This window comes from Dermacentor variabilis, chromosome 4, assembly GCF_050947875.1.
Source record: "Dermacentor variabilis isolate Ectoservices chromosome 4, ASM5094787v1, whole genome shotgun sequence".
NCBI classification, from domain to species: Eukaryota; Metazoa; Arthropoda; class Arachnida; order Ixodida; family Ixodidae; genus Dermacentor; species Dermacentor variabilis.
The window spans coordinates 52,144,945-52,169,987 of record NC_134571.1 but is presented as its reverse complement, the minus strand read 5'-3'; the positions used below and the strand labels follow the sequence as shown (position 1 = coordinate 52,169,987).

At 44.9% G+C, this 25,043-nt stretch overlaps 1 protein-coding gene across 4 annotated transcripts in view; it reads right to left on the bottom strand.

The window, feature by feature from the left end:
• LOC142579140 (uncharacterized) overlaps positions 1-22,841 on the bottom strand; it is a 55,946-nt gene extending 33,105 nt beyond the window's left edge. Inside the window, exons 1-4 of one of the 4 annotated variants that reach the window (XM_075689054.1) lie at positions 22,681-22,841; positions 21,752-21,858; positions 7,349-7,499; positions 2,636-2,795 (exon numbers count right to left, since the gene is read on the bottom strand). In XM_075689054.1, the coding sequence (XP_075545169.1) occupies positions 2,636-2,795; positions 7,349-7,492 (304 nt within the window). In that variant the 5' untranslated portion in view covers positions 7,493-7,499; positions 21,752-21,858; positions 22,681-22,841. Of the gene's footprint in view, positions 1-2,635; positions 2,796-7,348; positions 7,500-8,318; positions 8,441-8,514; positions 8,758-21,751; positions 21,859-22,680 lie in introns of those variants that run through there. The other 3 variants (XM_075689053.1, XM_075689052.1, XM_075689055.1) reach the window with 3 other exon arrangements.
• Between the last annotated feature and the right edge of the window lie 2,202 nt (positions 22,842-25,043).

The window sequence follows — 25,043 nt, the reverse complement described above, 5'->3', positions numbered from 1 at the left end:
TGAAATTCACTAAGAACACTGAGACAGTAAAATAACCATATTTAAAAGGCTTTTCAAAGCTTTTTTTTTTTCATGCAATGTGATTTCGGAAAATATGTTTCTAGTTGTTCAGTAAGTAGTAGGTAACAGGTCCTTTTGCTGTTTTTGAGACTGTGCCCACATGTCATAGAACGCTACTGCATTGATTTCTTATTTTTCATCTTTGTGTTATCATTGCTGCAGAACGCAGATGCTGCTGTAAGTAATGGAACCTTAGTCAGCAGCTGTGAGCACTGCTTCTGTTGTCTAGTGTTTTCCTGAAGTACAAACAGACTCTTGAAATAGAAGTTAAGAAATGATTAAGTGAATTTGTACTGCTCTATGACAATCTTTCCTGCCCTTAGATGAATAGACAACAGTGCACAACCAGCTAATTTTACTTCAAAATACCTATTGATCAGATTGGCATTTGCTTCCTCTCAAAGGGAGGGTGGAGGGGGGAGGTTGAGTGGATAGCAAAATAAAAAGCATAAGCAGAGGAGACTTGCATACATCTGTGTTCTGCACATCAAGTGGCATAGAACAATGGGCACTATAAATATAAAAAAGGTCATATTATGTACATGTGTAGCACATAAATCACAGAAGCCTTTATGCCAAAGATATAAGGTCAAATGAAATATACAGTATTGGAAAAAATATTGAAACAAGAAAATGAACACAAGGCTGCAATATGCTTTAAACCACTGATTAAAATTTGCATATACATGATGTTTGTTGGTAATTCATACACTGAGTCACACGAAATGTAAAAAAGTTGTGTTGCTGCAGAAGGCTTGCCGGTGATCGCAAACAGGATATTTCATGTCTAGCCGATTTGAACTTATAGGGGCTGTGACACCAAATTTTCAAGCTTGAACTTAGCATTGCACATTAAACTGTATGCATCGCACATCAAGCTGGTAAAATTTGAGCACATTCTGTATGGTAGAAAACTTGTATTTTAATTTTTTTATATTGTAGTTGAACTGTAAGCAGTCTGGCAACACTTGCTGGTGACGAAATGAAACATACCCCAGAAAATACTCGCTCGTAGTGACAGGAGGAAATCTCAAAGGCCATGGTATTGCGTACTGCAAGTGCCAGAAGCGATTACACAAGCCAGAAATATGTCATGGTTACCATGCGTTGGCAGCGGTCAGCACAAGATAGTTTCTGTATGCATTCTCTAGTTTGTGCTGCTCTTATCGCGCGCGTGTGAAGGAACTGAGGGCACAAATCAATGGCGATGTCCTTGGGTTGCCAGAGTGTGCGGAGCAAGCTGTTTGATGTTGTTTCAGACTATTTTGGAGTAGTCTGTGCAGCAGTGGCCCTGCATGTCCTGACATCACATAATTCATGCCAAAATAGTGGTCCTTGTCAATGGGAGGAGCTTGGAGGAAGCAATTTCAAATTGAAATAGTTAAAGCTTACTCTGAGAGCCCAGTTATTTTGTGTGTATAACTATGTTTGCCCCTCTACTCTAAGTTATGATGATAAATTGAGAATAGTTGGGCGTTGTGTCATAAGACCTATAGTGCTGTTAGCACAGCCATATTTAAACGCAATACAAAGTAGCAATATTATGTTGCCGTGTCTGAACAGTTTCTTCACATACTTAATACATTTTAGTTCCTCACAAAACGTGTCCTTTGGCAGAGAAGAGATATTGCCCACCTCTGAAACTGATTAAACGTGGGTTTTTTGAAGGTGATCAATAACTGAAGGGCAAAGTGTTTGTTAAATTATCTAGCTAGTGCTAAGAGTATGGTTAACCTTTTAAGTGTTGGGTTTATTTAGAGGTGACACACTTCTAGCATCAGGTTTTCTTCTCGGATGTTATAAAACGAACATAACGGTTTAATTTGGTTGTGCAGAAATGAAAAAATGACATGAATAATGGCAAATTCTCGCTTGTTGTGGTCCTCTTATTCCATTGTGACAAAGGGAACATCATAGGAAGATGCCCGGACAGAAACGCAGAAATGTATGCTGCAAGGGTTACATAATGGAAGCTACAACTTAAATATATGACTGATATTTTTACATTACCTCATAAAAACGTTTCACTTCTCTAGCAATACCGAAGTCAAGCTCTAGAGCAGCCCAGTTGCCTCCTTCTTCACATTCTCAATGTGTTACTACAGTCATAAAGTAAAGGTAACATTTTTAGACCTTTGTATGAGACAGTGTCCTTAGACAACGTCACCATCAGCTCAATTTAAGTCAACTGCAACATAAAGGCTTCACCCAGCAGCCTCCAATTACCCGTCGTCCTTGACCACAAGTTCTTTTCCTCGTCATTCATGCTGTAACTCTAATAAACCACTGATTATCTGTTCTAAAGATTACATGGCCTGTCCAACACCCCCCCATTTATTACTCTTAATCTCAACTACGATATTGGCTACCCTCCGCCTGCTGTTCACACTGCTGTCTTCCTGCTTCTTAATGTCTTTAACTTTTGGTTCCATCACTCAATGTGTGGTTCCTTAGCTCCCTCAAGTTCCTGCACCATATTTGAGTGCCAGTAAAATGTAGTAAATGGACTCTTTTTAAGGATAACTGTAAGCTACTGGATCACAATCTGTTAGTGTCCTCTAATTTTTCACTATACCTTCAGGAGGTGCATTCTGATAGCCAGGTTTCCATTTTCTCCAGTCCTGGTAGAGTTTTGCACATGTATGCACTTTTACAATGTGCTCGGTGTAAGGCCATTCAGGTGGTTCCACTGGTGCAGGCTGCTTCTTTAGTGCAGCCGCAGTGGGCTCGAGGACCTGTTCAATGGACAGGCATTGGCAACATGTTGAGAACAATGGTGAAAAGAAAAGCAAAGCAACATGATGCGACAAAGCAACAAAACTTTAAAATTTCTCAACCAGTGAACATTCGGGTACCTTTATATGCAAATGACCATTTATTAAAAAAATTTTTAGCATGCACCAATGGAATATTGGAAAGACATGTATGTGTTCTAACAAAAATAATAAAGAACAATGGCTTGTGCTATGGATTGCTAATTTCCACAGGCTTGTTTGAGTTCAGTATCATGCAGCCCAAAATTAATGGAAGAGTGGATGAAAGTACTTTTATGGCGCATTTCACATCCCTGCAGCAGTGTATAGAGCATTCATTAACAGCCTCCAGCTGCTTATAGTAGCCAGCACCTCTTTTCGTATAAAATAATGACCCTGTCACATGGGCACACGAAAGTATTTTGAGCAAGAAGACTTCTCCTGGAAAAGAGTTTCGCCCGCAGACACATGACAGGGAGCGATATTGTTTACAGAAGTGGTCTTTCCTGGAAGTGCAGTTCGTCGATCTCTTTTAGAGCCAAAAAGGAGTAGCCTCGAAACCAGTGGGTACCAGCAATTATATATTAAAGAATATAAGAAAACATGTATTTTCTGTCACCTAGGCTCATCATACCGGAAGGTGTAGTAAACACAGTGATGCTCATTTTCTTCTGTACTCGTAAGCTGGCCGAATGGGTCAGGAATGGCACATGATGATGCTTACAGACGTGTGCTGCATGGATGAGACATTAATGTTTCTTGATTTGGCACTGTTAAATTTATTTCGAAAATGTGTAATACAATAAGTTTTCACTTTTATTTTGAGTTACATCAGTTTATTTTGGTGGATATTGTTCAATACGCTAGCACCATGCTTTCGGTAGCATGCCCAGAAGAAAACACTAAAATGAGATCATTGGTGCCGTGCGTCTGCTGCGCAATACCTCTTGATTAAAGAGTCTTTCAACTTGGTAAAAGACTGCTTTCATAAAGAAAGTTTTTGTGTGTGCGTGTGATGCAGGTATAATTCATAAATTGTATCTAACAGAAAGATTTCCAGCTGACTTCTCTCATAAAAGCATATTGACCATTCACTCTAAATTCAGCTTACAATAGCCAATAAAAATGAAGAGGGCCTCATTGCAAAGGGAGACTTCCAGTAGGGACGACCTAAGAGTCTTACAATCATGGACTGAAGAAGTGTTTAACCTAACTTGAACAAAATCTGCTACACACAGATGAAACTAGGTCTATGAAAGGCAATAGAATGTGTTTCATATTAAAGGGCACCTCCACACAAACATTTTGTAACAAAGATTTTTATTACACCTCATATTACTGGAATTATCAGCAATCAGACGCTGCCACTGCCACACCCTCGCAACCTCCTCACCGGTTTGTCATTTCCACTCCATTGGAAACTGTGCGCTGCACACATTCGGAACAAAGTTCACCATGCTTCTCCTATCATTGCACTGGGCTTTTGCATTAGCACAATCTTGACACTCCGTCCTGCCGCCCTTTTCAGAGCCATAGTGTTTGAGCAATAAGAGTTAGAGCGACTCTAATATTGTAACGAAGGTTGAAGAAAACAGAGGGTGCACCATGTCATAGGACGATGTAGCGAACAAAGAACGCGGCAACTTCATACAGGTTTCCTTGCAGAATAGCTTCGGTTTCAGCGCACCAGATGAAGCAATCGGTAGCAACGACTATTTATCTGTTGCACAAGGAGGTCACTGGGAACGGACCAAGTGGGTCCATTCCTATTTGTTGTAATGGTATTAAAGGAGGGTCTAAAGGGTGGAGAAAGCCAGCCGGCTTTTTGCAGCACTAGCAATCCCAGCAGGTCTTCACATACTGTTGCAAAGAAGAAAACAGCTGAGGCTAGTAACACTCCTGACTTATACTTGCTAACATCTGAGTGATTCCCAGGTGCGCTGCACATGGGTCATCGTGGTAGGCTTGCAAAATGTGTTGGCGCAGCGCTGGTCGTACGACAAGGAGGTACGTTTCTGAACCACACCCACAGTTTTTCCTGTAAAGGACGTTGTTGCGCACACAGTATGACGATAAGCCATGTATGAGTGAGCGAAGTAAAACAGTTTCAAGTTGCTGTAGGTGCTCGATCATTGGCAGCAACTCTGGGTCAGCGCAGTAGTGCTCAGCCATCTAAACGATGTCAACAACACCAACAAATGGCAAGTCGAGGTCAGGATCTGATAATGTCGTAGGGAAAGGTGCGCATGACAAACAGTAAGCGTTGCTGTGCTTCCAGATAGGTAGACAAAGGTGATGTCATAATCTTGTAAGTGCAGGCTCCAACGGGCTAGTCTGCCTGAAAGATCCTCGAGTTTGGTGAGCCAGCACAGGGCATGGTAATCGCTGACGATATCAGCATTGCTTTTAGCCAAGAACACTGCTTAGTTGTGATGTTTCAATAAACCAACCAAACAGCCACAGTGTTTACTCTCCTGTGAGAGCAAGGAAAGAAAGTAGTCGGGGCTTTGAAAAGTGGAAGAAACGGGCAGCCATGCATTCTAGCAAACTTGTGTCTCCCCACTGCATGTATATATTCTGTTTCATACATGCCGAGCAATGCAATAAAGGCTAGAGAGACTCCTCGCAATGCTCACATTTGCAACTGAAAGAATAGTGCATCACACATTAAAAAAAGATATAGGCACGCATAACGTAATTTCATCTAACATCAAGCCTTATACCCTTATGTCACAAAATACAATTTATTTATGACATGGAAAGCATCAAAGATCTATACCTATTTGCCACCAAACAAGCGGAGTGACAGATTTCTGCGAGCAGCAGGCACAGCGCACCGCTTATACTGGCAACCAATTTACAGTATGTTGCACACTGGAAGTGCAAAAGTGCACAAATAATGCACGATTTGAAGCAACCGTGCGTCCACAAGTCGCAGTTATAATATCAGAAGTAGCTGTTCCATACTAAAGCTTCGAAGACCAAAAAACAACAGTACTGTGAAACGCTCAGAGTGAGTCTTCTACGGTTGCACTACTTCAGTAACTTCCACAGCATTGCCGGCTATGTATAAAAGAAAGCACAGGCATAATATTTGGTTCAAGTGTTCATGACAGTATGCCTAGCGGCTATGCAAGTTATTCTTATTGTTCTAAATGTGTTGGAGGACCCCTCTAAGATTAATTATGAAGTTTTGTGAATAACCTTATAATAGTACACATGTCACACGAAAAATCACACAGCACACCGATGCAGTTTGCATGAAATTAACTTTCATGTGTTTCCTTTTTTTAGGCTCTGAAAACAACCTCGTGGAATGTGCAAAACTGATATTGCTATGTATTTGCATGCCGAGATCTAAGCACTTTATAAAATGTGTTTAAAACAAATGAAGGTGCACAATTATGATGTACCATGTGGCAAAAATGCAACACGTATCAACAACTGTACCATGCATGGGAACAGAACTTGCCTAAATCTGTCTGCCATGCTCATCATTGTCAGCCAAGTTTTATGTCCACTGTAGGATGAAGGCCTCTCCCAACGATCTCTGACTACCCCTATCTAATCTGTCCATAATGAATGATGATTTCATACAGTTGACCTCCGTCAACTCAACTCCAGCTGACTTTTTACTACCTTTAAAAGATCCTGAATGCTGCCTGCACTTTCAGGAAATAATCATTGGAAAGACTGTGGGCAAATACAGTTCTGCTAAAGGGTCTAATGGCAATGTTTCTTGATCAAATTGACGGCACTGCCAACACTTCAGGTACACCACTTTCCCATGTGTGTGATGAAATAAAGGATGACATGGCAAGAGTATGAGTGAATTTAATGACTCCTGGTCTTAGGGGCCAATAACAGCACAAAGGTGTAGGCACGTTGGGTAGCTTGAAATATGAAGCTATGCAAGAGGCAATGAATAGGTAGCATGGAAGTTCCGTTTGCAAGTGACAGCTTCCATTATGTGCCCCTTCCTGAGCAAGCATTCAAGGTAGACTAAACTAAGTCTGCAACATTTGTTTTGTACCTATACTAACCATGTTATTTAAGATATATTCATACTTCAAGATCTGTGCAGTGCTCTTTACCTAGTACTAGTATAGGCAGCAATCACAATGTATCTTATGGTATATGAACTTATGACGATGTTGAATCAGGTTTTCACAGCACAACAGCCAATTTGACTTAAACTGCATCAACCACCAAACTTGTCAGTTGGTTCAAATATAGGGCCATTGAAGTAATTTCTTCAGTTCATGACAAGGTTGAATTAGCTGAAGCTGGTTGTACAACTTGCAAATAATCATTTGGAGGCAGGCTATTGGAGGAGATATCAACACAGCATGGGTGTACACAAGTGTGACTGGGAACTTCAGTAGTAATACATGTAAGAAAGGATGGGACAGCAAGGAATTAAAACATGTTCAGTAATGAATTGAACGCTTAGAAAACTTTACTCAGTTATCATCCATTTTTTTTTTAGTAGTTGATAATTGTTTAGGCAGTAAACAAGGATGCATAAAATTTACCTGCGTGGCAACAGCTTCAATCTGCCCATGTGATCTTGAAGTCAGCAGTCCTCGGCATAGCAAAATATTTGGTGGCAATTTGCTTCCTGTGCACACATTCTTGCATGCTTTGAGGCTGAGGAAAATCTTGGTCGTTCCTTGCATTGTGTTCCTTAATGCAGAGGGAAAATATATATTTTTCATTCAATTGGTTCAGTCATTAACATCACACGAATACTACAGGCAAAGTAAAAAAAAAAGCACTAGAAGAAATGTGGAGACAATCTTCTGAAAAAGGACGTAACAGATATATTGGTTGCTGAAGTCTAGCTGCACCCGAAGCTGATAAACATGTGCACAAATCACAAGTAAGATGAGCTAATAAATTGTATGTTTCGTAACGTAACGCTACGATGACTAGCTTGGACACCGAACTGGTCATTGACACGTCATAGGATGGCGTACCCACATACACATGCATCGCTTGTGACAGTTTCTCAAGGCGGCTTCTCTAACCTGAGTTGACTCAAAGCGAACTCTAGGCAAGATATACCATAAACTGAATAACTTCATTAAACCGATCCACTCATCTTGGGCACGGCTAGGGCCTCCAGTGACGCAACAGCTAGCGGAGAGAGGGAAAACAGAGAGGAGTGGCTTCGGAAAAACGCGATGACGGCTGATGTGCTTCCATCTACAGTTTGAGGGATAAAATCGCGCAATCGCAGGAGCTTTTGATTTCGTAATTGCACCAATTGGCGCCTATACTACTTTCGTTTCGTCATCCGCGCGCATCCTCCGCCTAAGCAATGAACCAATAACGGCGCCGCGGAGAAGATATCGCGCCAGATAACGCAACTCCCCTTTCCACTACCGCCTGCGGTGACAGCGCGCACAGCGTGTCAGTCAAAACGGTTCGTTTTCCGTCGACAGTGCGACGCGAATAAAAACGGGCCTCGTTATGCGAATCACAACGCTGCATCGTCCGAACCTGACGGATATGTCAACGGCACCACGAACTCACGCGCTGCCGATTGGTTCGTTTCAACCCTTTCTTTACTGACATGGCAGACCGGCGCAACAAGCGTGCCGCGCCTCAACTGACATTTTGCCGGCTCGACAGCTGCGGCTGAGAGAGAGAGAGAGAGATCAAGCCTCTGACAAAGGGCTGACAGGCAGGTACTCACAAGCGCGGCACGGCCGGCGGAGAGACTTTGCACACACAGCGTGATAAGACCGGACCAACGAGAGCGGAGCCGGCCTCGTCTAAAGCACCATAGCAACGCACATGCCGAGAGCCGGAGATGAGGAGCTGCTGCGCTGCCGCAAGTTGAATGATCGAGGCAAGGGCCAGCTACACAAGGGTTACGTCACGATCGTGCGATGCGTCGCCCCACCAAGGCCACCGCCGAGAGGTGGCGCGATGTGCCTTCGCTGACGAAATATGGCGGCGTTTACGAAACTGAAAATGAACGTGATGCCACGTTCGTATGCAGTGATGCTGCTGCAAGTAACTGCGACGAGCCCTCGGAGCAGCAGGCTTCACTAGAGCACAAATGTCGAGCACGAAGTGGAAAATTCTGCGCGCGACTTTCCAGCGAGTGGGCCTAGTGAGCTGCTCGGACGCAGTCCGGTTGTTTTGGTCGCGCACCTCGCGGCTGTAGCGGACGAAAACTCGAATGCGGAGAAAACCGGAATCGAGGTCATGAGCGTGCGATGAACCGGACAGTCGTGAGAAGGAGCCTGGTTAATGGGCTTAAAATGTCGTCTACCTCTTGCGGGTCTCATTCAAACACAACAAAAGGATTTCACGGTAGAGTGCAGACTGGGTCGTCGCGCCGGCGGTCTGTCCTGGACTATAACTGGTTCATGGCGCCAAATGTCGTGCGCTATCATTGGAAGCGCTTTGTGAAAGTGGGCGAAGAGTGGCAGTAACGATACATGACGCATGCGCTTTCTAAAATGTTAGCTGCACACGTACGTCCCGATTAGACATGATGCTGTGCAACTTCCTTAATTTAATTATGGGGTTTTACGTCCCAAAACCACTATCTGATTATGAGGCACGCCGTAGTGGGGGACTCCGAAATTTTAGACCACCTTGGGTGCTTTAAAGTGCGCGTGTTTTCGCATTTCGCCCCCACCGAAATGCAGCCGCCGTGGCCGGGATTCGATCCCGCGCCCTCGTGCTTAGCAGCCCAACACCATTGCCACTAAGCAATCGCGGCGGGTGTTATGCAACTGACTGGCGCAATGCGTTCTGCCAGCACCATCCAGGTCACACGAAACAAGTGAAGAACACGCATTAGCATTTTCTGCTAAGCTTTGAGGCGGCCATTCTCGAATTAATATGTACTAGACATGTAATGGAAATCATGATTGTACTGTTTAGTTGCATTTTTGTCGAATAAGATGCACTCCCTCCTTTATCTGACGCTTTGTTACACTGTAGTTATAACTTTCCGCAGTAGTAACCTGATTTACCCAAAAGGTGCTTGTAGCGTCTGCGATACCATTTGAAAAATAAAGCTTTCTGCTTCAGATTCCGAATAAAGACATCTTATGGACCGGCTGCCTAATCGCCCAGGCACTGGCATGGACGCATTTTGTGTTTTCCACTAGTCTTTGTTTTTTATGCGGAAATAATAGCTTTGGAAATTGCACCAGCTGCGCCTGGTGCTACACTTTGTTTCGTCTTTGCCTCCAAAGGTCACCATTGTCTTAAGCTTTTTGAAGTTGCTTACGCACACTCGAACAAAGATGAACGCCTTTGCAATTTATTATACGTGTGTATACAGATTACAAAGTGCATCGTCGAAGAGAATATGTACTACGTGCCATGACAGCGCACGGCTGCCTTGAAAATCGCAGCTGCGTTCACAGAGGCGACATTTTTGAAAAGTTTCAACAATATCCTGGAAATGTCATGAACGGCGAAGCAGCAGCAGAACTAGTGATATTCCATTGTTTTTTTTTTCTCTCGCTCTCTGCTTTTGCAAGGCAAAGCAAAAAGAAATAAGCACGCGAAAACACTTTTAGTCTTTGTGTTAACTCGGACTTGTATCTTTATTAAGGCCCGACTTTTATCGAGGCCTCACTTTTTTTTTTTTTACACTTATGCACTTTGTTTCTCGGTCGCATAATCGCTTAGGAATGTTTGCACCCGAAACTCGCTCCAAATTCAGTTTCATCTTTTGCAACACCGAATTTTGAAACCGATTCCAACAGTCACGGAACCGAATCGTATCAGAAATATTTTTGAATTGTCCTTTGAGTATAGTAAAGTTATGGGGTTTAACGTCCCGAAACTGGACAGTTGGTTACGACAGACGCCTGTATAGTGGGGTGCCCCGGATTAACTTTGCCCGTGTTCGCAAATGGCCGGTACAGGCGTGCGTATTTTGCGTTCCGCCCCCATCGAAACGCGGCCGGCCGGGAGACGAGCCCGCGACCTCGCTAGTTTCGCAGCGTATCATATTGACCGCAAATAAAGACGGGGGCAGCGGGAGAGAACACATAAACGTATATGATATGCAGTATATATATGATATATAATATACAGTAAACACCAACTAGGCCAAACTGAAGTTCTGGAGTTTAGCAGCAGACCGCCATGGGGCCACTGAACCAGTATTGCTTCGCAGTGCAGCGTTCCATCACGTAACAGAAACAACTGACCTACTGCAACGAACTATTTGACTACACTGAACTACCTCGGTGGGCGAATAGTGAATTTATTGCTCATTTACTATCAAATTACTATCGCTGTTGCTTTTAAGTCATGGACAAGTGCGAACGTCCACACTGTGACGAAGTTGTGTGATTTGCTTACGGATCTACCACAGTGTAGGTTTCGTCGTGGCGTTAATCGACGCTCTTTAAGCGTAAGTAAGTAAGCTCCCGGGGTCTTAGAGCACGGATTAATGAATGAGTGGACAACGCAGCGGGAAATGTTTTAGATATTGGTCAAAATATTGTTACCAGTATCAGAATACGAAGTCATATGACTGAACACAAGCATTCTCCTAATCATCTTTCTCGAGCTCTGCTGAGCGCTAAGTCTACAGCGTCAAGTTCTCCTTACGTTTTTTCTTCTGTTTTTTTATATAACTGAAACACAAATGACATGCTACAGATATTTCGCACCGAAGCACGACGTTCCCGGCAGCGACAACTGTAATCAAGAACATCACAAAGTCTGAAAGATTATTTGCAGAGCTTGAGGTATATTTAGTTCTAGTGCAAAGAAACTAGCTGTTCAACATCATCCGGAAAGAAATGAAAGAAAAAGAAAAGCAACTTTCCGTAACTTGTGTCAGTGCGTCATCATGAGAAAAGCACCATTTCAGCTTCAGTGTGGGCTCCACTTAATATAAGGATGCATTCGCATACAATGAAAGGACATGGTGGATCTTACGTTATACAGTATAGGGTATTTATTTTTATTTTTTAGTTGCACTAAATTTTTTTTTAAATTGCATGTGGCAGGAAGCACAATTCTAACCCTTGGTAAAATTAATTAATAAGGTGGTCATTACTTATACGAAAAATCAGAATACCTAAATTAATAATTAACATAACTGCGGCAATTCACTTTTTAATTATTTACTTACGGCGCACATTTCAATCTACGAATTATAGCCGGCGAGTTTGCAAGGCGCATCCACTTGGAACGAATTCTCACGACTGCACCAGTTTCGTAATAATTTTCGAAGTGCCCGACAAAACGTATTCGTATAAACGTATTCATATAAGCGTATACAAGCCTTGAAGTTGTTTTTTTCTTTTAATATAAAAGGCTCTTTTATGCATAATTGAAGCCCAAAAGGTAGTTGAACACCCACGAATTTGGTCGGACACTTTCAACATTAATATATCGAACCTGGTGCAGCCCTGATAATTCGTTCCAATTTGATGCGCCTTTCGAACTCACTAGCTACAATTCGTATAGATCAAAATTTGTGCCGTAAGATAATTCATTAAGACGATAGTTAGTGTAATTACGTTAATTATTCACTTAGGTATTTTGATTTCTCGTACAAGTATATGGCCGCCTCGTCGAGTAATTTAGGTCAAGGGTTAAAATCCCGCTATCTGCCACAGGCAATTTCTTTTTCTCTTTTTTTAGTTTGGTGCAGCTAATAATAAAAAATAAACTATATGCCCGTCACAGTGGGATGCCACGTGGTTCGTGCGCGACAATGCCTGCAATTGCGAAATTGATTGCGCTGAGAAATGCAGGGCTGTCTCGCCCTTTGTTGATTGCAAGCTGTTCCAAGAATTTTTACGCGGACAGCTGTTCGGGCGCGAATTGAGGGTACGCGCCTTGCGCTATTGCTCGAAAGCCGAGCTTGCAGCCTTTTCATTTATTTCTATTGTGAAGCGCCAACTTCCAGCCTGTGCATACAGCATATACATATTTGGAGAATGCGAAAAAGAAAAGAACCGATTGCTCTCCGTTTGTTTCGAACACCAGCATGGTCGATTAGATATTCGAGAGGATGCACTTTCTCGTGCTCATCTCGCAAATGTGAAAGGACGTTACGTTTTGCTAAGCGTACGGTTATTGCGCATCATCATCATCATCATCTACTTATGTCCACTGCAAGACGAAAGCCTCTCCCTGCGATCTCCAATCACCCCTGTCCTGCATGTGCTAGCTGATTACAACTTACACCCGCAAATTTCCTCATTTCATCATTACGTATAACGTGTAAATGATGTCTAGTGGTTTGCGGTAACATCTCCTAGCACGATTAAGATCCGGAGAGTGAGTTTTATATATTTCGGAGGTCCCCCAACCTTACTTTAACTTTCCTATTAATTAAAAAAGGAACATTTGAAACGCTGAAATTCTCTCATAAGGCAATCGATGAAGCCATTTGTGATGGCGTTCAAGAGAGAAATTTAAATTCTACCGACTGCTGGATGCAGGGTTTTCGTCCAAGAGCTGAAATTACTTTTTAAGGATGGCTCCCCATTTTCGACAAATTTTAAAAAGAAAACAAAATTTAAACCACGAAGTTTACAATTCCGCACTAAACGCGTATATCGAAATTCGGTAAACTGTACGTGCGTGCTAGAGTGCCCAAAGTGGGCAAATATGCTACACGTTAGTTCGCAGCTTATGCGCAATCGTGCGCGTGACCTCACCGACCGCGCTTCCTCTACAAGAAGCACCGACTCCCCTCCTCCCTACGGCCACAGGGACGCTCCCGCTACTCACAACGAGCTTATTAAATTCTTCTACATGTCTAGAAGGGTCTTTCCACCCCCTCACCCCAAGTTGAATAGGGCGCAAGCCGTTTCGCTTAGGCTTCTGCAGACCAGTACGTATCCGTGTCTGTCCGTTCTCCACGAGGCTTACCCGGACGTGTATCGCGACGACGCCTGCCCCTCCTGCGGCAAGACCTCCACTCTAGCGCACATGCTGTGGGAGTGTGGGTCGACATACCCTAAGTTCATCAAGGAGGAGTGGGACTCGCTTTTGCGTAGCCCCGCTCTAGAAAAGCAAATCCTGGCCGTCCAGCGTGCCCGCGACCGGGCCGGTGGGCTAGACCTGCCGGTCCCGACGTGGGACTAGCCGGGTGCGCGATGAGTTCGCGTCCTCGCCGGACCTACAATAAAGTTTATTCACTCACTCACTCACTCACTCACTCATGTTCACGTGATTTTCACGCAGGCATTGTTCGCAAATTTTAGTGGCACACTTCAGCGCGACGTATGTAACATATGCATGCATTTTGAATAATTGTGGTATCTATTTTTATTGCATGCGTAGTTACGCATAACTGTTAAATTCGCCCTTCAGTCTTCTGAAAATTTCCACTATTCATAAACCCTTGTTCGAAATTTGAGAGCATAATTAAGAGTTCCTGTTCTCTCTGACTGTCATGTAGATTTTATCTTTTCGTTTTCTTTTAAATGCAAAAACATAATCCAAATGAAATCCGTTGATGCCTAGAAAAGCGGGTTTCTCGTTCTCATCGAAAACTTTTGCTCAACTAAGAACACGTAGGTTAGCTTGCGCAAACGCAAATTAGTAAGAATTCAACCGTAGGCTTGGTAGTGTTTCTCTGCGTTTCTCTGGCTTTTCGATCATCTTCCAAAAATTGTTATGTCCGCTTCCTGGAGCATTCCACATATTGATTATTTTATTGACTTTTATTTAATTTTTTTTTTGCTTTGTAACATAAAGTTTGCACACACAGAGTGGACCCATAGCCCTGGGCTAGATCGGGCTCAAATTTTTTATTTTTTTCTTTTTCCCTTACACAATGGCGATTCGGACAGGGTAAACAACACTGAACAAAATTCTGAAGAGTGCGAAATTCTGCAAGCAGGCTTTCCCACATAGTTAAGTTTTGCCCTATACACAATGTGGCCGGCACCCTCACGCTGGCGTCGCTGTATACACGTGAGGGACGCGTGCCAGCGACGAGAAGGAGTGCGGGTGGCCCCGTTGGCGGGACGCTTGCTTTCTGCGCACGCTTTGTTCCACATACATAAACTGCGAAATCCACCATATTCTTGTGGCGCGCGTCAAACGAGATGTATGGATAAGCGCACTTGCGAAATTTCGCGCTCCCTCGGCGTCTGCGAGGTTAAAAGTTATCCTGGGGGCAATGCACGCCACGTCAAAAAAAGAAAAAAATATATCCGAGGACACTTAGGCACTTATCAGTTGTGAATGCGAAAGCATTAATGTCCAATTGAAAGCCACTGAGCGGTCCTTCGAATTGAAAGCCGCTGAGCTGCTCGCGGGCAAGCGAGCGTGTTGAGACGCCTGGCCAAGGCCCCCTATATAGTGCAAGGCCGGTGCACTTCGATCCGTTACGTCAGGCGACCTTGCCCGACTGCCATGGGATCTAAAATGGCGCAGTTTATAACAAAGGCGAGAGCTTGCGATAGAGCGCCGTATAACACAGGCTTCCGAGAGCGAAGGTGACGTGGCGTCGCGGCGATGCCCTCTACCCCCCCCCCCCCCCCCACACACACACACGAAGAAGAAGAAGAAAGGTGAGGTAAAGTACAGTGCTCAGCGATTCAAACGCGATACTCGCTGTGTATGGTTGCCGGGACAATTTGCGCCCCCGTGGTGGACGCTGCGGGCACGAATTAAAATAAGCTGGTTCATGCAGTATGCGATTTTATAATCCAGCTTATTTCATGCGGTATGCATGAAAGGGCTCTCACCCTTTCATGCTGCCGAAAGAGCGAGAGCCCTTTCACGCACCGTGACTGCACTCGGTCGCCCCCAGCGCTCACCGGTGGAGTAAAAAGTACCGAGCTCCACGCGGCCCGATTGTGGCGCTTGAATCGCTGAGCACGGCACATAATTATGAGGGGCCGTATACACAAAAGTCACCAGCCCTTCCACTCTGTGAAGAAGGACGAGCAGCGAAGCTGTGGTGTGTTTTACCTCAATCGCACGCATCTGTGCACATATATGCGTATCCCGCTCCAACATGCGTCCGGCACATACCAGAGCTCCGCGGAAACTGTCGATAAGGCCGCCTATAGGCAACTATGACGTAACCACAACACACAACCCCCACTGGTGGTAAGAGTGCCGTTAAACCGAGCCCCGACGCGAGCGAGGATATGCGTTGACCGGGGCGCAGTCAAAGCAGGGCACGAAACAAAACACGTTTGCTTGTAATTTGTGATTGAGCATATTTCCTAGTTGAATGAAACTTCGAAAGACTAGAGTTTTATCCTAGTGGGCAAACATGAGGTGGTCCGTTTCCCTCCCGTAGAAGCTCGTGTATTGACAGCAGACGGGAATTCCACGATATTTACAACTTCACTGTGAACTACGTAATAATGAAAAGTAGATGAAATTCGTCGTAACGTTAGATACATCTTAGCGGCTAATTGTGACATAATTCTTTCGAATAATGCCAGAAACGAGCCGAATATCGAATAATTTTCGAATAGCACTCGTATATTACACAGTCGTTCTCACCATTAATATAACACGATTTACCTATATATATAGTATTGGTAATGTAAGTGAGTTCCTGTGGTACCATTGCACGTTACGAAGCGTTGTTTATTAAAAGTCGAAATGGGACATTCGTAATTCGAATAGCCAGTTAGTTGGTTCGCGTACCAGGAAATATTTGGAGAGTGAGAATGATCGCGGTTCAGAAGGAGAGAGAGGTCTTGAGCCCTGAGCCATGGGGAGCGTGTTCGGTGCGCGACTTCTTGCGTTTTATGTCTACTATGTAGCCACAGGGATGAAATTTATCGTAGTTTTGCTCCAATTTTTATCTTTGATTTCGCACAAAAGATAACTTAAGCTATTCGAAAAAAAATTTTGTTTATGAATATTGACGATTCGATTTGATTACCGAATCTAAGAGAGCATTCCTCGATTCGGTAATCAAAATTTTCGGATATTTGTCCTCCCCCCCCCCTCCCCCCCCAGAAGTTTAAATAATGCTGCGACACCGTCCAAAACTCGCTCTTCTTTTTGTGTTTGTAATCCGAAGACAATATCGATGGGGTAGTCATGTCGGTGTCCTCTTCGACTCGGGGGGGGGGGGCACTCTATATTTATAGCAGGCAGCTCTGGATATGCCCCGTGTTGTTGCTATATAAAGCAACATTATGACATCGTGCTATGAGAGAGCAGCGCTGAGTTCGCTCAACGAGCGAACTCAACATTGCTCTCTCATAGCACGATGTCATCTCATGGCGGACATAACCTCATCGATAGCACAACCAGTAGTCCTAAAGCAGTGCCGTTCAAACGCTACGGGAAAGCTATGCGGTGTCCTTTTTATCTATGCATTTTCTGGGACTTTCTGTAATCACTCGGTCGAATATCTTAAGGCGAACGACTCTGAGGATTACAAGGTTCGCTCCGCATAAGCGGTCATCATAAGAAAGGAGAAAAGGAAGACTAGAAATAAACACGCATCTCTGCTCTAAACCCTATTATTCTCGCAGGCGAAGACGGAAGCCTCCCCTGCCGTGAACGGGGAACGGACTACACCGCTTGCCCTTCTCACCGAGCGATGCATAGGCGTTTGTTCTTGACCTCGCTTGCCCGTATACGCACGCTCGGTCATTGCCTCGAGGTGTAGGATGCCGTGATTATGCACTCGGTAATCGTGCCTCGAGCAGGTCCTGTGCGTTCGGGGCTGAACGCTCTAGGAATTCGAGAGCGGAACGGAAGCGAAGGTGCGCTTTTGATGACGTCACTGCGACTTGGGACTCCCGGCCTGCGACAGCGAATCGCTGGAATGTCCAGCTCCTGTTCGCGGCGGGAGCGCACTGCGATCAATCACTGCGGCAGCCGCTTCAATTCACATTGAGGACCATGATTAGTGTCAGCGACGTCACCTGGAGTTTTACGGAGAGGAAGGGCTCAGTTGGGAGCTTGCCCCGTGAACTGCACTTTGAAGGCGGTGACGCGCAAATATTGCCGGCACGTGTGCGCGCATGCGCGTGTTCCTGATCCTTATATCAAGGATGGCTGGGATGGCATCGGCATGTCCTTGCCGAGCGAGCCCATGATTTCGCTTTCTGAGCGTGCGGAATGTTGGGGCAGATCAGGAATGTAACAATTTTCGCCCACAAATACAATCGCCGACGTGAAACTAAATGAAATCCCCAACCAAAGCATTTTTCTTTATGGCCTGATCTATCCGTATATTAAGGGCAAGTGTTTTCATTGTTCACACCTCGATAACTCGGAAGAAATGACTCGTAACAGCGGTCCGTGCCGGGTTTCAACCCTAATGACAGTTGTGTTGAATTTTCTGGGCAACTCAACGGCGAACTTGTGTGGTTCCCACATAAATAAATTTTATCATTCACGCACCGGCCGGATCGGGCACACACGGTAACACGCGCAGAATTGAAAATATTGACTATCGAAGCATTGCTTTTATCATAGCAATGAATGCGTTTATTTTCTTGCTAATTTCTTGGACCGAAGCGGTGACATTTCACAACATTTCCACTGCGGAAAAGCGTAGGAAAATAACGTGAAATATACACAAATAAACGTCAGAGAAAGCAAAAAAATAAATAAACAGTACTCACAATATTTGTAAACAGTTGGGGCTATAGACTAGTTAAAGTTTTTTTTTTATGTAATGGCTAATCTACAAGGGACTCGAGCAACGGAAAGCCCGTGTATTGCACGCTCCTGCTGCACTTACAGCTTCTTAAAATTCTGGGCACGTATCGACAAAAAAAAATTTATATGGCTGTTCGTGAGAGCAAGTGCCATTCAATCGTGACGCTGAACATAATAGCGAAGGCGGCCGGCCAATGAACCCCACCATTTGCGCGTGAAAAGTGCTGTGAATTCGGCCCCCGTTTCAGAAGTGATGACCTGTGCAGGACCTGCGTTATGAGTTGCGACCTACACACTAATTTGATTTTAATCTTACTAAGAGAAGAAAAGAGAGGAAAGTTTGCAGTTATACACGGAAATGCAGTGCATATATATATATATATATATATATATATATATATATATATATATATATATATATATATATATATATATATATATGTTTGCTGGGTCTCACTGAAAGGTTTTGCCGCAGAAAATATTTCAAGCTATTATATAGGTTCATTCTCCGGAAGGCTCTGCATGTGGGCCGAATATGAAGCTAAGCCTACATCCTTTTGCCATTGATATACGGTGGTTGTTTGACCGGGAAGCTGCAGCTTATTCAAGCGACTGTGTCTCCTTTACTTCAGACAAGAAACGACGGTTCCGACATACGCTCTCCAGTCGATGAAAACTAAAACAAAGCTTCTCTTTATAGACAATAGAATGCGATACGCGCCTCAGAAGAATGAACTATACGAACGTGGCAGCCAAGGTATACGTGGCGATCGCGCTCTCTTTCCTTCTAATGTCGTTTTTTCGGCAAATCCTGCTTCCCTTCTCGTTCCTCTGTGCGTCGTGCAATAAATGCCTGCATCCAACAAATTACGTGAAAGTCATTAGCCCGTAAGCGGGCAAGACAAGACGGAATAAGCATGTCGCTTAGAAAGCGCTGCGTTATTCTAGTATAGTGCGCAGTATTTCCAACACGATATGTGCAGTTAGTTGTCTCCGTAGTATTTTTGTATGCTTACGCATTGATAATCTTTTCGCGGTAAACCCCTTTTTATTATAACCTGGCGTTTTTTGGCAGCCTGCCCTATATAGCCTCAAAAACAAGTGCGCTGTCCCTCGAGCTGTCAAAAAAAGAAAAAAAAAAGAAAGAAAAGTTATTTGTCTCTTGCTTTCATATTTTATAGTTTTCTAGCGTGTTCTTATTTTCCCTCTTCTGTGACCACTGCTCTAAGCACTGCCCCGCGGCTTTCTGGAGGCGGTTTCTCTGAGCGCACTGGGGCAACCTAGCTGCGACCAGCCGCGGGCACCAGGAGCCGCATTGTTCTCAACGCTATGGGTCATGCGACACTTCCGGCGAGAGATAATATTGTCGCAATACAACGCGGACAGTAGACAGGGAGACGTTCAAGAGCCGCAGGACAACTTGTTCAAATACAAAACAGGCCAGAGACACGTCTTCTTCGTCCTTGCCGAAATCCCACTGAACCACTAGACGAAGTCCGTTAATGTCCCTATCTTCGTTGTCGTCTGCATAGAAGAATAGACGCGTCAATATATAGGGACGTTTCTTTTCAGCTTCGGTATTTCAAAGGTAAAATTTCGCGAGGAGGCTACTCTACGTCTACGTCATCTAAGACTGGGATTTTTCCGTGGTTCAAAATTTTGTTGCAGTTGGCCTTTGTTGCAGTGTGTGTATCCCCTGTATACGCCTGCATCGCTTCGTTTCTGTATACGTGTCGTACACAGAATTCAGGTGGACGCCCGCTGCACTTTCACTTACGAGCAAGATTTCGTTAGTGATTGCTCCCCAACCCCATCTTTTTCGCCGCTTCTTATTGGTTCGCACGTCGTCGCTATCGCCTGAATTGGCCACTGGAGTGACGAGTGATAAAAAGGAACTGGAACCAACGCAAAAGAAATTGTTTTCAGAAGTGCGGCCCCTTGGGCTGGGAAACTTCATTCAGTTGGCATAGTAAAAAGCTAATTGCCTTTTGACTGATCGATGTAAAAGAAAAAAATATGATTGCCTTTTTGCGTAGTTGTAGGTTTTATGTATAGTACTGCCTCTGCACGTTATCGCCAGCATCAGCCAGTCGTCGCGGCAAAATCGAAATGCCGCCGAACGAAAGGAGACGTTGTGTCACACACCAGTTCCGCAGAGATGTCAAGGGCATTTGCACTGTCTCCGTCGCTTACGGCACGGCGAAAAAAAGAAAAAAGAAAAACAGTAGCCTCCGGCAAAAAGAATTGCGCACGCACCGGTAGCCCAGTGGATATACGGCGTTGCGCTACCGAGCTCGCGGGTTCGATGCCGACCGCGGAGGCCGCATTACAATCGAGGCGGAATGCAAAAAAAGTCCTCGTATTTAGCATGCATAGGGTGCACGTTAAATAATCAGAGGTGGTCACGATTATTGTGGAGCATTTACGATGCGATGTGCACCTCATAATCAGATCGTGGTTCTGGCACGTAAAACGCGCGAACTTGCTTTAATATTTAGAAATAATTGCGCTTTGGGGGGGGGGGGGGGGCTCTGGCACGTCCGTCGATCGACTGTCTACAGGTTGATAAATGCGCATATGACCCTTTACTAATGCGTTAGCATTAGAAATGTCCAAGTAGAAAAAAGTAAGCGTGTGAAGTGTGGGAAGTCGGTCACGTGGTAGTTGTGCATGTAGTGCAACTGACGGTGGTATGACGGTATACTGACGGCGGTGAATGAATGAATGAATGAATGAATGAATGAATGAATGAATGACGAACCACCGTCAGTTGCACTTCGCTCTTCGAAGAGTGCAGGACGTTTGTCGAGTGAGGTGCTGAACAACGCTTTTCAATGGGCTGAACGCGGTTAAAATCATGGATGCGGCACCTCAAAAAGGTCCTACTTAATGCTAACGCATTTTTCTCGCGTTGATCGCGAAATCGCTACTAATATTTTTCACGGAACGTTTATATATTAAGCTTCGATAAAGAATGTCGTGAGGGAGAGCGTTGGATTAACCTTAACTCCTGAAGGCCTTATCACATGAATCAAAATATGAGAGCACGAATTTTCTTTTTCTCTTTTTTTTATTGCGTCTCTATTGTTATCCTAGACGCGATTGTGAGTCGAACGCCTGACCTCTCGCTGAGCGAAAGAAGGCCAGCAGCTGAGCCACGACGACATTCGTAAGCGTACGGACTGCACGTTTTCTTTATAGGTTAAGTGTACGTTTATTGTAGTTTCAACAGAGTTTTCGACCTCTCCTTCTGGAGATATGCGGGTGCGGCCACTCAACCACCGCTTTTCCTTTTCAATTTTTTTTTACAACTCAGTCAACGCACTCACCTGTTCTTCTGCGCTTTGCTGTCACTTTTTTTTTTTATCAGCTCCAGACACAGATAATTACTTTGGCCGGTACGGCGGAGACAAGCCGGAGAAGTGCCGCGTACGTCCTGCCGTGGTGGGGAAGAGAGACACGTGACTGGGTGGCTTGGGGCAGGCAGATAAATTTTACGGCTGTGTTCCCATGCTCTAGCTCATACGTATCGCGCCTGCCGTCATGTTCTTAGATTCCAGGAGAGGGTCGCATTTTGCATCTATTGGCATCCCCCGTGGAACCAACCCACGCGACTGGTATACAAGAGAGAGAATGCCGCGGTGACTGAACCGCATATGACAAGGACGGAATGATGCGAGAATGTTCACCCGAGGGCAAAAGAAACCGGACCCCGCTCTTGTGTTCTTGTATTCACGTTTCGTTCTGACGCTACTTTTTCCAAGAAAAGCGTTAGCAGGAAATAAAACTAAACAAAGAAAGGAGGAAGAAGCCATAATTCCTGTGTCCTTTGACAGCATCCAGAGAGCAACTATATGTTCTCTTTATCTGGTCTCAACGTTTAACGCTTAGTAGACAGTAAGATCATACAAATGAATTACGTTTCGAATCAGGACACGAAGACTCCTGTCGCCTCGCAAGACGCAGCGATGATCACTGTCACCATCTCGAGACTGATTGAGTCCCCCGTATGTTTATTTTTGCAGTGCACTTATTTGCAAGCAGACCTAATGTGCTATCTACAAGGTATCTACGAATGCACCTATCCTACACGAATCGAACCCACTCTATGCGGACAAGTTTCCTGATCTCATCACTGAAACTAATCTTCTGCCGCCCACGATTGGCAATTCCCCTTCCCTTAGATGCTAGTTGCGTGAACTCTAAATAGACCACCGGTTACCTGCAAAGCGTCAGTGCGTAGTGCGTATACACTCACCTTACTCAGTCACAAAGCGGGACCGAATGGATGCTCGGCGATGTGTATCGACAGAAGCGCGTCCCGATCGCGTCGTCTCACTCACTGCTGCATCCAGTTCGGAGACACGCGGCACAAGTGGTCCTGGAAGTGGCGCGTCTTTTTCCGTCGGGTCTCGCGGAACTTTCTGCGTGCTCGCGCGAGGGGAGGCGGCGGCAGATGTGGAGAGGGGGCGAATGGGAGGGCGAGCGGGGAGGCGCGCGTCTGGTTTTGGTGTACGGCCGACGCGCGGCGGTGATGTCACAAGAGCTCGCACAACCGATGGACAGCCCGCGGACGGACGAAGCTGCTCGCTTGTGCTTGTTATCTAATAAGCGGGGCCCGGATTCCAACACACAACTAAATTAAAAAAAAAATGCGCGTATCCCCCGTACTGCGGGAACCGGTGGGCGCGAAGCGTTTAGGCGGCTTCCACCATATACTCTCAGCAACGAGAGACTGTTCGCCTCGCTGTGCAGGTCTTTCTTTGCGAGTGTGGGTGCAGGTAACTGAGAAGTGCCAAACGTAACGCGTGACGTTTAAAGGGCCACTCCAGGCGATTTTTTTTATGTCCACTGACTTTATTAACACTTTGAATGTACGTTCTCTATTGTACTCTGATAATCTGTGCCATTTTACTGACCATCCTGTGTTTGTGCCGTCGGAGATTACACGACCACTTCGCTCAGAAGCGACAAAGCTGACTCCTTTTTGTACGAGAGAAGCGCCGACATCATCGCGATAACCGGTGCTTCTCTCCGTCTTGCCACAGCACCATGCGTTGAACATGGGCACGTCAGCTGCCTCGCGCGGTGGCGGCAGGTCAAAAGCAAACGGCGAACCGTCAGCACTCATCTTCGTCGCTGAAATCTTCGCTGAAATCGCCACTGTCTAGCTCGAAAGAGCTGGAAGAGCTTCCCGGGTCGTCAGAAGACAACGTCAGCTTTGCTTTTTGGGTAGCGCTATAACGTAAAGCTATTCGAAAATTTTCTATTACAAATCTGCAATCAGCCCTCCGCGACGGGTCTAAAACTTTTTTGGACCACCCCACTTCACCTGTCTGTCACGCGACGTCATAGCTCCCCATATGATATGACGTGTACACAATGACTATGCATGGTTGGACCGAAGAAAAGAAAGAGTTAGTTCTCATTCAACGCCTTTTCGCCATTAGCCCTGGACTATTAGTCAAAAGTTTTCGAGCTGCACCCACTTCACCTGCCTGTCACGTGACGTCACAAAACCGCGAAAACTCACCGCTTCAAAGGGACGCGTACGCGGTAAAGATGCATTAATATGCCTAACAAAACTGTTTTTTTTTTTTTTGAATAGCCGCAAGTTGCCCCATTCCGGAAGGAATAAACGATGGTGGTTGCCGCCGATCGCTCATGCACCGGCTACTCGCACCTGCCGGAGAGTGTGGATTTATTTGCGTCTAATAAAACTTTATGCATGGCCGTGTAACGTTTTCGAGCACTTTCGGCACGTTTATGAACTCGCCCTGCTAACGCTTCCTTGCTGAGGATCCGTTTTAGCGGCATTCTTAACCTTCCGTCGCACGCCGCCACGATTTTCGGCCAGCCACTGCAAGCTAAGTTATGGAAAGCGGACCAATCGCAGACGCCGGCACCACCTCCTTCATCCGGTTATCATAAACCAGCATTAATCACGTGGCTTCCAAAATGTCTACCTCATTGGCAGACAAAGCAATCAACGAAAAACTGACGCAGTCATCCAAGTTATTGAGGATATGTGGTAATCTACCATAAATTCTGGGGTACCCTTTCTTCAGTGATGGAACAAGATATCTGTATTGCTAAGCATTGGCATGCATCCGCAACTCACACTATGGTCAGCTAAAGTGGGTTCTGGCCTTCTTGTTGACAACGTGTTCGCTTTGAAACCCATCACACCACGATAAATCCGTTTCAAACTAGGTCAAATTTCACTCGTCGCACTCGTAGAGCACATTTGAAGTCTTGAACATTATTCAATAAACAGGGCTTCGCAATCGCGCGTAGTTAATTTTGGACGCCGAAAAGCAAGGCAAAGCTTAAGAAAATGCTGCAATATATGCTCCATGCAACTTTACAAAATAATTGTTCGAACTAGAGAGAGAAAGAGAGAGAGAGAGAAAATAAATGTTTAATAAATTGAACTAGTGAGAAAGAGTGCTTCTTTCATCGCCCAAGGCGGGTGGCCTCCTCAGTCCAACTAGCCATTGGCCTTTGCTGATTTCCTGGCCTTGTTCCCCAGCTTGCGATAAAAAAAAATAATAATAGGAAGAAGAAAACCGGTATGCTTAAAATACATGATTGATAAGGACAGGCAGAAATAAAAATAAA